Here is a 13219-nt window from a genome sequence, read left to right as displayed (position 1 = left end):
GCCAGCCAGCGTCCTGACAGCAAATCCAGGCCACACTGCACCTCACATCACTTCCCCTGCCTCCCTGCCCGGATCACATCTGATTTTTAAAAGAACTTTGTAAATCCCCACAGGAGAGTTTCACCCTTCTTCATCCAGTAACACCTTTCAGTGCTGCCCTTTGCAAAAACCTCTAGAATTTCAGGTGAGAATTTTTTCCTTCCTTTTGCTCCATGGTTCATTTCTTAAGTTGGGAGTCCCTGCTACACACCACCTGACTGGGCATGCCTCAACACCTGTACAGGTGCCCTTAAACACCAGCATTTTCTTCCAGGAAAAGTATAAGACTAGAGGCAACAAAAGGATGGTGAATTCTTTTCTTTCTTTTAATATCAAATACAGCATGTAGGCCAAGGAAGCAATCATTGGCATCTCCATTCTTTCTAACTCCTAGAATTCCAGGGTTAGAGGAATTCAGACTCAGGATTTAAAGATGTTTGCTTACACAGTGGTTTCCATGATCTTGCCCCATTTTACTCTTAAAGGGGAAGCTCTGGTTTTTGACCACCTACGTATGCTTACTCATCGGTGTATCTTCTCAGTGGCTAGTCTCAAATACAATACCCCACTAAAATCCTATTGCAAACATCAATATGCCATCTAAAACTTCTCCTACTGCAGGTTTACATCCCAGGCACCAATATGTTCTGTGCCAAGAAGCCCATAGGGGATTGACCATGTAGCTTCACTGTTCAAAGAGAACTTTTCATAGAAGGGGCTGCTGCTAGCAGAGGGATCCCATAGTGAAAGTCAGCCAAGAGTGCCTGCAGGGAGTTGGAATACTCTGTCAGGGATTGGGAAGGTGGTTCTTGACTGTGTATTCTACTGGGATGAGGGTGCAATGTGCAGAGAAGGATGCAGTAAAGAGCTGGTCAGCAGATCAGGTTACAGACAGGAAGGCACACCGGGGAAGACCCAGGGGAAGGGAGCTATCTTGTGGGAAAGTGCCAGGATTGTGCACACGTGCCGGCTACTGATCAGAGGTGGCTCCTAAGGAAAATTGGGGCTGAGGCAATAGCATCCTGGGAAAATGAATCCAACAAACCACCCCCAAATTGTATTGGATCCTCATTTTCACATACTTTTTTTGGGGGGGGGGGTCTGTACCTATGGCGTATGGAGGTTCCCAGGCTAGGGGTCGAATCAGAGCTGTAGCTACGAGCCTACGCCACAGCCACAACAATGCCAGATTTACCTCAGTAAATCTTTATTAGAGAAAGTATGATTATTTAATTTGGGTTTGGGGGAGTATTTTCCAACTGGATGTAACTCAAAGCTCCTAGAATTTGTGTCAAAGACCAACTCCTTCCCTCCCTCCCAGTCCAATAATCCATTTCTACTTTCTTGGTTTTGGTTTTGTTCTGGCCACAGTTGCAGCATGTGGAACTTCCTGGACCAGGAGTTAAACCCACAACACAGCAGTGACCCAAGCTGCTGCAGTGACAATGCTGGATCCTTAACCTGCTACACCACAAGGGAAGTCCCAATCCATCCCTATTTTCATTAACTCACCTCCTCCAAAAACCTAGGCATTTCTTAGAGTTTGCAAAATTACATTGAACATAACCTACTTAAAATGTGCCCTAAATGATGTGGACTCTAGATCTCCCAGCCCAAGGCAGAGTGCCAGCCCAGTGGCTTCTGGGAATCTTACTTCAAGAAAGTTTTACCTTTATTTCTCACAAACTCCTTGAATATAATAATCATAAAACATCTAATTTGTGTATTGTGTTCAACTGCATTTGAACAAAAATGCAGGATATCTTCCATTCTTATCCCAAGTAGGATTTGACTTACCCATGATCCCAAAGAAACTGGTAAGAACGATTTCCCATTCCATTTCAAGTCTCTCACCTCTGAGACACCCCTGCACTTCACCACTTTCCCAGCCTCATCAAGCTTAATTTAAAATGAACTCCCAATGAAAGACCTGTAGTTTCCCAAGGCCTCAGCCTGCTCTGTCTCAGGACATTTACACTTGCCAGCCATCATATGGACCCTCCACCCCCTGATTTCATTTCACTTTTTCTTTTGGTATTAAAGAATACCCACAATTGTCTTTACATGATTCCTGCTCCTGGACTCTAAAATTCCATGAGCAGTAGGTTTTGTTTATCTGAGCATGCCCAATGCTAACCCAGTGCTTTCCAAAGAGCGCATGCTGATTAAATGTTTGGGAAATAAATGAATCAGTGTTCATGGGGTCTAATTTATTAAGATTTATTTCTCTTACATTCTTCAGTAACATAAGCAAATGCATATATATATGTCATCTAATTTTACAGAACAGCAGATTTAAAAGGATGTGAGAAGCCAAGAATTGACCATCTGTTTTTTTTCTTGATCCCAACTATCCTACTGCTGAGTTCTAAAGAAATGCCTATTTGCATGCCATGTTATCTTTTCTAGATCACAAAAGAAGATAGTCAGTTTTACAATGTTTTATGAACAAAACTTGTATTCTTAAATTCCATAAAGAGCAATAACTGTATGACCAATGTCATTCACCAACTTAGATTCTGAAGATAATGAAATGTTACATTAAAAGGAACATTTGAAAACTAACTCACCCCCCAAATAAACCTGTGTTAACATATAGAAGAGGTACACAAAACAGTATACAGAGTTCCCTGTAGCCACACTCCAGCCCTCCATTATTTAGAAAATTGACTGCTCTCTTTAATGACAAAGTGAAGAATCTGCCTCAGACCTCACTATGGGTGGGAGGAGCTGCTGGATCTGGGATTGGAACATGACTTTGCCTTGGCACTTGTGCTAGCCTCAGTGGCAACTCTAGCTCGGGCTCTCTCTGCCTCATCTCTCAAGGCCTCCTCATACTGGGATGGGAAACAAGTGGGGTCAGACTCATGGATCTTGGTCAAAAACTCAAGCAATTTCATCTTGCTGGCTTCAGCATGGGCTCTTGGGCCCCACAGGAACTCATAGCGTGGAGGATCGCTATTGGGCACCTGGCGGTACTCCAGGTACTTCTCCCTCACTAAATCTTTAGTAATGAACTTTCTGGGTTCCCCAAAGATGAAATGGTCCCTCCCAGAATGTAAGTCCATCATATTCAGGACTTCCCAGATCTCCTCCTCAGTAGCACGATTGCCCTTCATGAAAATCACCCCCAGGATAATTATCAGAAGGCTAGTCTTGGGCATGCCCTCATCGTCACTGAGCCTGGCATCATAGGTGAGGTCTAATTTGTTGACAAGGGCATAGGTATGGCTAGTGGGATCAACTTCCTTCAGATCTACCCCAAAGACCAGCTCTATGCGTTCAGAGACTCTCCTGAGGATCTCAAGGAAGTCATCCTTGTGCTCTCTGATAACATCATTAATCATGTCTGCCTTTGTGATCGGCTCTCTCTTTTGATACTTTTGCAGCAGGAACTGCACCAGCAAATTCACCTTCTCATCTAGAGGGTCTATGGGCAAGTTCTCTGCTTCTGAAGAGGACTCTGAAGAAGCTGAACCACCCTCCTTTTCTTGGCTGCTGGAATGCTCACCTAATTTGCCTGATAAGAGGGCTGTGGTGACAGCATAAGCTACACAGGCACTCTGAGGACCCTGGGAAGTACTAGGTGCCCCAGCAGCCAAAGCCCCCTCCTGGTTGCCAGGCATTAAAGAATGGGAGGAGAGAGAGGCCTCCTCCGGATCCTTGGAGGCCTGTGCAGCCTCCAGGCCCTGGGCACAATGTTGTTCCTGCGTGCAATGTGGAATCTCCCGACTCTGAGACATTCTCACTCTGGTCAGTGGTAGCAGATGGGAATGTGAGCAGGATATGTAACAGAGGACCACAACCTAGGGAGAAAGAGAGAGTGTGAATGGCCTCATCTGGTTAACCTAACTGTGGCATATCCAAGAAAGAGTGCCTTCACCCTAAGGACGGGACTCAAAACTGACAGGTCTCCTGTCCTGACCTGTAGGAAGTTCAAGGGAGTGAGAAGGCTCTTCGGAATGCAGCCAGCCCACCCAGCCCAAGGCTTCCCAGAGCTGCTAACGGGGCAGATGGTGTCAAGCTCTGTGGTATCCCTTCTGTTTTGGGGTAGGCAGTCCCCCTCTATCTTTGTTCAGAGTCCTCACTGTGATCCCAGGGAGTATCTGAGACTCCCCTCTCTGCTGACCCAAGGATTATCACCTCATAAAGAGGCTTCTTGAGACACTTGAGTTAAAAAGACGCAAGGAGTTGCCTCAGAATGACAGCTCCTCTCAGTGCCTCTCAGCCAGGAAAGTCACAGGGGAGACAGACACTTAGGGGCAATATCTGCCTAGGCCTCCCAGAGGTGACAAATGTAGGCAGCTGTCTGTTGGGGCTCTGCTGTTCTGATGTGTGTGACCCCCTCAACTGCCACTCAGGTTGATGATGTGGACCTTGACAGAGACTGAGACACCTCTCTCTGCTAACATGAGACAATAGCCTTCAAATTCCCAAAACCAAAATCAGAAAGCACTGAAGTCTGACAATTATTCCAGGGCCTACCCAGTCTGACAACAGAGACAGGGCTTTGTGGGGTCCCCAGTATGCTCAAGTGTGTGATCCCCTGAGTCTCTGCACAGCATCAATTTGATTCCTAGCAGGGCCTGGGATTCTTCTCTCTGATTACTTGGAACCACACCTCATCCTACCTCCCAGACAAAAATCAAAGGAAGTCACTCCTGGCCACCCCCTCCTCCTCCTGGGACTGACAACAGAGCTCTCAGGGGCCTTCTCCACTCTGGGGAAAAGACTGCCTCAGTCCACACTCAACATCTTACCTTGACTCCTGGAAGGGTCTGGGACTCCTCCCTCCACTCACCTGAGGCAGCAGTCCTCAGGGCAGTCAGGGATCAACTCAGTATGACAGCTATTCTGGGGCCCTCCTGAGCAGACAGTAGGGAATGCGCCTTTATCTAAGGGACCCTCTGTTGTGAGGTGGGTGATGCCATCAGTCCTCGCTCAGTATATTACACTGAGAGGTGGCAGGGCCTGCCATTCCTCCCTCTGTTGAAATGACAACTGCTCCTTTGGAACAAGGTACTCCCCACCCTCAGATCCTCCAGGCAGAGTCAGATGATGCCAGTTCCAGCTACCTCTGCCCAGCACCCTTCAGGCATAACAAGGATGGGGGTCAGAAAGAGCCCTTTCCAGTGTAGAGTACATGTTCCCTCCATCTTCACACAGCATTTTACCTTGACTCGTAGAGGCTGGAAGTCCTCCTTCAGCTGACTGGAGGCTGCAACCCTCACACCAAGGCCTTCACCTTCTTTAGATTTCCTGAAGCAAAAGTCTGGGGAAGCAACTTCCAGCCATGCCCCACACCCCATTCTGGAGGAGGGGTCCCCTCAGTCCTCACTCAGCATCTTACCTTGACTCCTAGCAGGGTCTAGGACTCCTTCCTCTGTTCACCTAGGGCAGCAGTCCTCAGAACAGGCCTCACCTCCCTGAAAACCCAAGGTAAAATTTGGGGGTAACTGGTTCTGACAGTTATTCTGGGGGCTCCCAGGGCTGGGACAGGGGCTGTGCTCTTATCTGTGGGACCCCCACTGCTGTGAAGAGGGTGGTTGCTCCAGTCCCCACTCAGCATCTTACCTTGAAATCTGGCAAGCCCTAGGACTCCTGTCTCTGCTGAAATTAGGCCTCTTTTTTCAGACTAACACACTCACCATCCTTAGGCTTCCAAGGCTAAAGTCAGGGGAAGCCACCCCCCTCCAACTTGGCCCATCCCAGAGCTCATAATGGAGTTTCCAGCAACCCCCACCTGCCTGCCTGGGGTGAGTATTCCCTCTCAGTGCTCACTGGGCATCTTACCACGACCCCTGGCAGGATCTGGGATGCCTCCCTCTGCTCAGTTGAGGCAGCAGTCCTCAGCGTAGGCCTCACTTTTCTGTAACCCAAGATGGAAGTCAGGGAGCAACTCAGTCTGACAGTTACTCTGGGGGCTCTGGCACTCTTACCCGCTGGCAAAAGCCCCTCTATTCTGTGGGTCTGGTCACTCCATTCCCCTTCCTCATCTTACCTTGAGATGCCGGGCCTCCTCCCTTGGCTGACTTGTGGCCCCACCCCACCCCCCGACCGAGGCCCTCGCCACCCTCCGATTCCTAAGGCCCAAGTCAGTTACTCCGGGGGCTCCCTGGGACGACAGAAGGGACGGAGCTTTACTCAGGGACTCCCCTCTCTGCTGGGGGTGGTTTGTTCCCTCATTCGACATCTTCACCTTGACACTTGACCAGTCCTAGGCCTCCACTTTTGGCGGATGGAAGCCTCACCAGTTGGCGGCGGTCGGAGGCCACGCCAGTCGGTAACGGCCGTTACCGACCACCCACCGGAAGCGGAAGTAAGGAGACGTCCCTTCCGCTCTGCTCCCAGTTCCCCTTCCCCCTGCCATACAGCGTTCTCCCAGGGTCGACAGAAGGGGTGAGGTTCTATAGGGTTCCTTATATTCTGGGGGTGCTGTACCCATTCGATGTCTTTACTCGGAATCCCAACCCCCAAGGAGCAGAGGCTGTGCCCCAGACACCAAGACCCATACCCCTGTCAGACTCGCAAAGAGGACCAAGTCAGAGGAAGCCTCTGATAGTTACTCTAGAGTTTCTCGCCAACATTGTGGCAGAACTCCTGCAGCGTCATCCTGCAGTTGGCGGTGCCCTCAGTTCCGACTCATTGTCTGGGCCTGGCATGGCCTGGGGCTCCTCCCTTTGTTGAATTCCTCAACTCAAGGCCCTCCCTCACCGCCTTCAGACTCCTGAGGCTAAAGTCAGGGGGATGCCATTTCCAGCCACCTCTGCTGGGAGTCTTCCACGGCTAGCAGCAGGGGCAGGCTCTGTGGGGTCCCTCTCTTCTGGGGTAAATGGTTCCCACCATCCTCACTTATGGTCCATACCTCGGCCCCAGTCTTTGATTAACTGCTCCCTACATGATGCCACCTTCCGGCCAATCACTATGCATTTGCCTACCGTGTTTTAATGCAGCACCATGCATTAAAACACAACAAAACAAAAAAACACCTTCCCATTGGGTTCCTTCTCTGGCCAGGTGGAAACTTTCTCTAAAAGACTTAATTTCCATAGGAAAAAGCCTTGTATAGACAGGTTTGGAATCTGAAGGAGATTATTCATGGACTAAGTGGAATTAATGACATTTAGAATTGTAATGCTTACTTCATATTTTTTTAGTATTTGAATCTATGTTCATTTTAAAACAAAGATATTTTAAAATGGGTAAAATTCTGAATTATATGTTTGATGTTTTAATGGCATATTCAATACTTAAAATTGACAATAGCCATGCTATATACATTGTCAAAAGCTGAAATAGAAAATATTTTGTCCTTGAATGTAACAAGTGGATTTCTAATCACAGTTATTTTAATGTGTTCACTTGCTCTATAAAATTTGACAATCATTATTGGAAATCTACTCTATTAGGAAAAGTAAATTAAAGCATTAAATTACTTCCTCTTGGTGACTGAGATTGCAGTAAAATAGCAACACGTGGATACTGTTCACATAGCCTGTTGTTTAAACAGTCTGTGTTTGTTTTGTCATAAAATGGCCTGGTACGTACTATATTTAATATGCACATGCCACCTGGATAAATAACACACACCTTTCAAAGGAAAGAGCAATCCTTTCAGGGTCAAAGGCAGAAGCATTTAGGAGCATCCAAATACAGGCATACCTCATATATATTGTGGGTTCAGTTCCAGACCACCACAATAAAGCAAATATTGCAATAAAGTGAATCACAAGAATTCAGGGGTTTCCCAGTGCATATAAAAGTTATGCTTACACTAATACTATAGCCTATTAAGTGTGCACAGCATTATGTCTAAAAAGACATTTCATACCCTAATTAAAAATACTTTATTGTAAAGAATGCCAAAACAATTACAACAGTAACATCAGAGTTCACTGATCCTAGATTACCATAACAAATAGAGCAATAATGAAGTTGAAATACTGTGAAGACTTAGCAAATTGTGACACAGAGACACAAAGTGAGCAAGAGCTGTTAGAAATATGGGCCTGACAAACTTGCTCAATGCAGGGTTATAAGAAAATGGGTCAATTTGTAAAAACCACAATATATATGGAGTGCAATAAAGTGAAGCACAATAAAATGAGGTATGCCTGTAGATGAAATGACTTAGCCAAGGTCACTAAATACATTACGCACATTTGGCTGATTAAATAATCATCTCAAATGATTGCTTTTAATTCCATATTTCTAATGTTATCTAAAAATTTCATCAAAAAAACACATATTCCTAGAGTTCCTGTAGTGTCTCTGCAGCTCTAAGGACCAGGTTCGATCCCTAGCCTGGCACTGTGGGTTAAAGGATCTAATGTTGCTGCAGCTATGGCGTAGGACACAAATGCAGCTCAGACCTGATCCCTGGCCTGGGAACTCCATATAAGAAAACAAACACACAAAAAACCAAAACAAAAGCATATTCTAACAATCTTTGTGATTGCCAAAATCTAGATGAACTTACAGAGATATATACATATATATATATGTATATATAATTTATATAATAATGTAGATGTGTCAAGTCAGGGTCTCCAAGAAGCAGAACCCTGAAAGAAAATTTGTGTGGTAGCGATTTATTAAAGAACTATGCCCAGGGTAAAACCAGTAAGAAAGTGGAGGCAGCATGATAGAAAAGAGGCCAAGCAAAGATATTATTTTAGGTGAGCTTTCAACCTGATCCTATGGAGAGCTTTGGACCATGAGTTAGAGCTCAAAGTTTGCCTTATCTTGTGACAAAGGAACTTTTTTGAACTTCCACACCAGTCAGTCATTGGCTCTGTGTCATTCTAGGATTGTGGGGTGGTGGGAATGAGGCATGGAGACTCCAAGACATTTCTGACTCTGTTCAAGCAAAGAGCTTTAGTGTCCAAGAGCAATCCTTTCAGGGTCAAGGGCACAGGCATTTAGGAGCCTAACAGGCAGAAGCTAGGAGATGAGCACACTGAGTTAGGAAAAGGGATCTGAGAGGATCATGACTGGGTACCAACAGTGCCTGCAACTTGGGACTGTGGGGAAACATAGGACTTTAGAGACAATGAACTGCATGTTCAAATTTCTGGCCTTGTTTATCAGGCATAACCTTGGAAAAGTTTCTTGAGAAATCTCTTACACAGATGTTCGTGAACAAATCCTTTTCACTTTTAATCCAAAACTGTAGCATGATGCCTGGCACATAGTTGGCATTCAGGAAAAGAGTGCTGAATAAATGAAACTGCTAAAGTTCTTTTTATATAGCTTTAGTAGGATTCAGATTGTTGGGTTTTATTATTATTGTTACTTTTTTATTTTGATTTTTCTCCCTTTTCATTGCACATAACTTCACTTGCACGATTCCAATTCACAACTTACTGGATCTTTAACTATCGCTACCCCAGGATTAATTTTGGGATTAATTTTCACATCATTAATATAAATATATATATACACACACACACTTTATATATATATACATATATATATATATATATATATGTATGTATTTATATTGAGGGGACTTAAGCAGCAAGTCTGCCACTGAGAAAGAGCCTAAGGCATTTTCCTGCTCTAATTAGCCAATTCCTAGCAAGCATATTTGAACTCCAGACCTTTGATTAAGCTCTCCCATAAGGGTATTAAGAAAAAAAATTAAAAATAAATTCAATTAGCTAATTATTCTTAAAATAATTAATGTTGATCTACCAGGTCAAACTTAAATGGAGAAGCCATGGAAAATAAATTAGAGATTATTAACATATTGGTCACTGCCTGAAAAGATGAGGGAGATTTTAACTTATATTCACTCTGGGAGGCCATGGAAAAGCTTATTATAAAATACCCCATTATTAGATTGCTTTAAAATTTTTAAAATTTTTGTATTGGTTATTTCTTATACTTCATGTGTCATTTGTTTCTCTCTTTAGATGTTGATGGCTCCAAGACAGTGCTTCTCAAACTTATTCAGTGACCCTAGTTGGAACTTTACAACCTCAAATGTCAAGATATGTAAAACTGGAGAAATGTACACAGGAATTCCTACTGTGGTGCAGTGTGTTAGTAACCCAGTTTATCTCTGTGCAGGCACTGGTTCAATTCCAGCTTGGCACAGCTGGCTAAGGATCAGTTGTTGGTGCAGCTGTGGCATAGTTTGCAGCTCCAGCTCAGATTTGATCCCTGGCCTGCAAACTTCCATATGCAATGGTCAAAAAAGGAAAAAAAAAAAAAAGTACAACCAGAAACGTTGACTGAGACATTGCTTATGAGGCAGTGATAGAGAAGATCTCATCCCATTTCTCATTTAATCCTCAATACAACCCCATGAGTCATCCCAATTTCAGAAATGGGGCATCTGGGGCTAAGAGGAGTTAAGTAACTTGACACAGGCATGTAGCTAGGAATGGAAAAACCAGGATTCACACCAGGCAATCTGAAGTCAGAGATTCAGCCCCAGCTTCCAAAAGGAGAAAAAAATTTGAAAGTCTTTTCCTATTAAAATTCATGGTTCTCTGAGGTTGCAGGTTCTATCCCTGGCCTTGTTTAGTGGGTTAAGGATCTGGCGTTGCCATGAGCTGTGGTGTAGGTTGGCGACACAGCTTGATTCTGGCGTTGCTCTGGCTGTGCTGTGGCTGTGGCTGTGTAGCTGGTGGCTACAGCTCCAATTAGACCCCTAGCCTGGGAACTTCCATATGCCACGGGTACAGCTCTAAATAGCAAAAATAAAATAAAAGTAAAAATAAAATAAAATAATTAAAAAAAAAAAGAGCTTACGGTTCTATTCAGGGAGCCCAGCCTAGCTGAAAACCTGGGAAGATGAAAATATGGAACATAAGCTCTGCTTCTTAAATTAACATAACCTCCATCCCCAGCCATATAAATTAGAAAATTCTTTTTTTTTTTTTTTTTTTTGTCTTTTTAGAGCCACACCTATGGCATATGGAGGTTCCCAGGCTAGGGGTCCAATCGGAGCTACAGCTGCCGGCCTACACCACAGCCACAGCAATGCCAGATCCGAGCCACGTCTGTGACCTACACCACAGTTCATGGCAATGCCAGATCCCCAGCCCACTGAGCGAGGCCAGGGATCGAACCTGTAACCTCATGGTTCCTAGTCAGATTCTTTTCTGCTGCGCCACAATGGGAACTCCTTAATTTTTTTTATTTTTATTTTTTTAGAAAATTCTTTACTCTCCATAACTTCCTCAAGACATCCTACTGACCTATTCTTTACTCTTAACTTCAGTGGACACAATCTCTTGTTTGTGAGATATTATTACAAGCGTTTGCACAATGAAAACACTTGAAAGCCCCACTTGGACAACTTAGACACAAAAGAAGAATTAACTTAATCTGAACAAATCATTGGAGAACTGAAGTTCTTGTAGTAAAGCAAAAGGTTTTAAGAAAGCTTCTCATTTACTTCAAAAAATGATAGATTTTAAACAATTTTATTTTAGCAGATTAGTCCCTTTTCAATAGAAACAGAGCATCACCCAAGCCCTAATTATGTTATTTTCACTAACAAAGAAAGTTTCACTGCCTATAATATGGATATTTAATGACTGAATGAAAAACTTGATGAATTGATAAAGAAAGTGTCACCAAGAACAGGGAGGGCAAAGGAGTCAGCAGAGTAACAGCCAACAATGAGAAGTTGCTGGGAAGAGACACACATGCAAATTCTCAAATCAGACCTGGGTCTCCATGGACCCAACAGAGGTTAAAACTTGCTCAGAGCTGGCATTCCAGAAAGGCTTGTTCTTCATCGGGGTACTCTTTATTTCATCCAAAAAGTCAGGAGTATACTTGGAAGAAACATAAATCCTACATAAAACAGACCTAAACATTGGAGGTATTAATCTGAGCTGAGGAGCAAGCCCCCCCCCCAAGTATTAATTATAGTGATCGTGGGGAAATGGATTTGGGGTAAACACCACCTAAATTGGCAGCTGAGAGAATTCAACAGGAGAATTTGGCATCTAAATCCCATTATACATGCTGCGTTATGAGTAGAATCTGTGAATTACATCTGTCCCAAGACTGTGGTTCTTTATTGCTGAAAATTCTTATTGACAGGCCAATTATGCATGGAAAAGACTCACTCATTTATCTATGCTGGGCCCCAATCTGCCCTGTGCTTATATCATGCCATAATTTAGTTGAGGCAATGGGATTCCTAAAGCTGGCCATTCATCGTGTTTCAGTTTTTGTCTACCATCCTGGCTCTAGTCAAAAAAACAGGGAATAAAAAGAGGTGGGATATATGTCAAGGTGGGAACTGGTGGCATCAGTTACCTTGTTTTCCATTCTTATAATACAGAATTGGAAAGTATAAACACTATTTTCATGGCCATGCTGGGGTAACTGCACACAATTCTGCTAGTCCTGGCAACAAGCTACATGAGTAGTCAAAGAAACAGAACATAAAGCCATGTTTCCTACTGAGATTTATGTTGGAAAATCGTTGCTGCCAGGACCATGGGTTATACTGAGACATTTTCTAGCTTCCTCTGACTTTTTGAACAAGACCAGCTTTGCAAAGTCTGAGAGCAACAGAACCGCTGTTCTATTTCCTTGGTTAGCAGCAATTAATCATGGTTGTATGCCACCAACAAATAAAAATATCTTTCTTTTAGACAGGTAGGAAAGTTGGAAAGGAAGTCAGAGAGTGTGTTCCATTTTAAACACATCTTTATTTATTTTAGATTCAGTGCAGGATGTTTTTATTTTATTAGCACACTTCCAAAAAGAAGGCTAAAAACCCTGAAGCAAAGCAGGTCCATGACACTAGAGTCCTGTGGTTTGGGTCACACTGTCTTGCTAATTCAGGGATGGCCTGAGTGCATTATTTTCACAATAGTATTAAGAGGGGCATTGTAATTCCAGTACAAAGACACAAAGGACCCCACATCTGTGAAATTCATAGATCTGTGCCTATTCATAGATCTGGTTACATTTACCTTTTCTCAACTAATGTTTTATACAAACTAACTGTAGTTCTGCCTGTGAATTTTAACAAGAGAAGATTTCACAAAGACTTGTGCCAGGGTGCTTTAAGTGCCTTCCAATAAAAGTAGTATGGATTTTTTTCTCCTTAATGACAAAAATGAAATTTCAAGATCCCATACTTCATTCCTTTCTGGTCTAGCTTTGAGCTTTGATAATGTATAGCCACTATGGAAGAGAGCTC

At 43.7% G+C, this 13219-nt stretch overlaps 1 protein-coding gene across 14 annotated transcripts in view; it reads right to left on the bottom strand.

The window, feature by feature from the left end:
• Positions 1–2238: 2238 nt before the first annotated feature.
• The window catches only part of LOC100521702 (melanoma-associated antigen B16-like), a 287354-nt gene continuing 276373 nt past the window's right edge, over positions 2239–13219 (bottom strand). For 2 of the 14 annotated variants that reach the window (XM_085007602.1, XM_085007596.1), the window contains 3 exons: positions 5390–5465; positions 5214–5298; positions 2239–3845 (listed from right to left, as the gene is read on the bottom strand). In XM_085007602.1, the coding sequence (XP_084863728.1) occupies positions 2754–3782 (1029 nt within the window). In that variant the 5' untranslated portion in view covers positions 3783–3845; positions 5214–5298; positions 5390–5465 and the 3' untranslated portion in view covers positions 2239–2753. Of the gene's footprint in view, positions 3846–5213; positions 5312–5389; positions 5466–5832; positions 5909–6238; positions 6349–13219 lie in introns of those variants that run through there. The other 12 variants (XM_085007598.1, XM_085007599.1, XM_021080237.2 and 9 more) reach the window with 12 other exon arrangements.

The sequence above is a fragment of the Sus scrofa genome, chromosome X, assembly GCF_054392235.1.
Source record: "Sus scrofa isolate SSC_HxYL_T2T_F1_AM1 chromosome X, Sscrofa_HxYL_maternal_Yorkshire_Landrace_v2.0, whole genome shotgun sequence".
NCBI lineage: Eukaryota > Metazoa > Chordata > Mammalia > Artiodactyla > Suidae > Sus > Sus scrofa.
The sequence above is the reverse complement of the archived record's forward strand: the minus strand, read 5'-3'. Positions and strand labels throughout refer to the sequence as shown.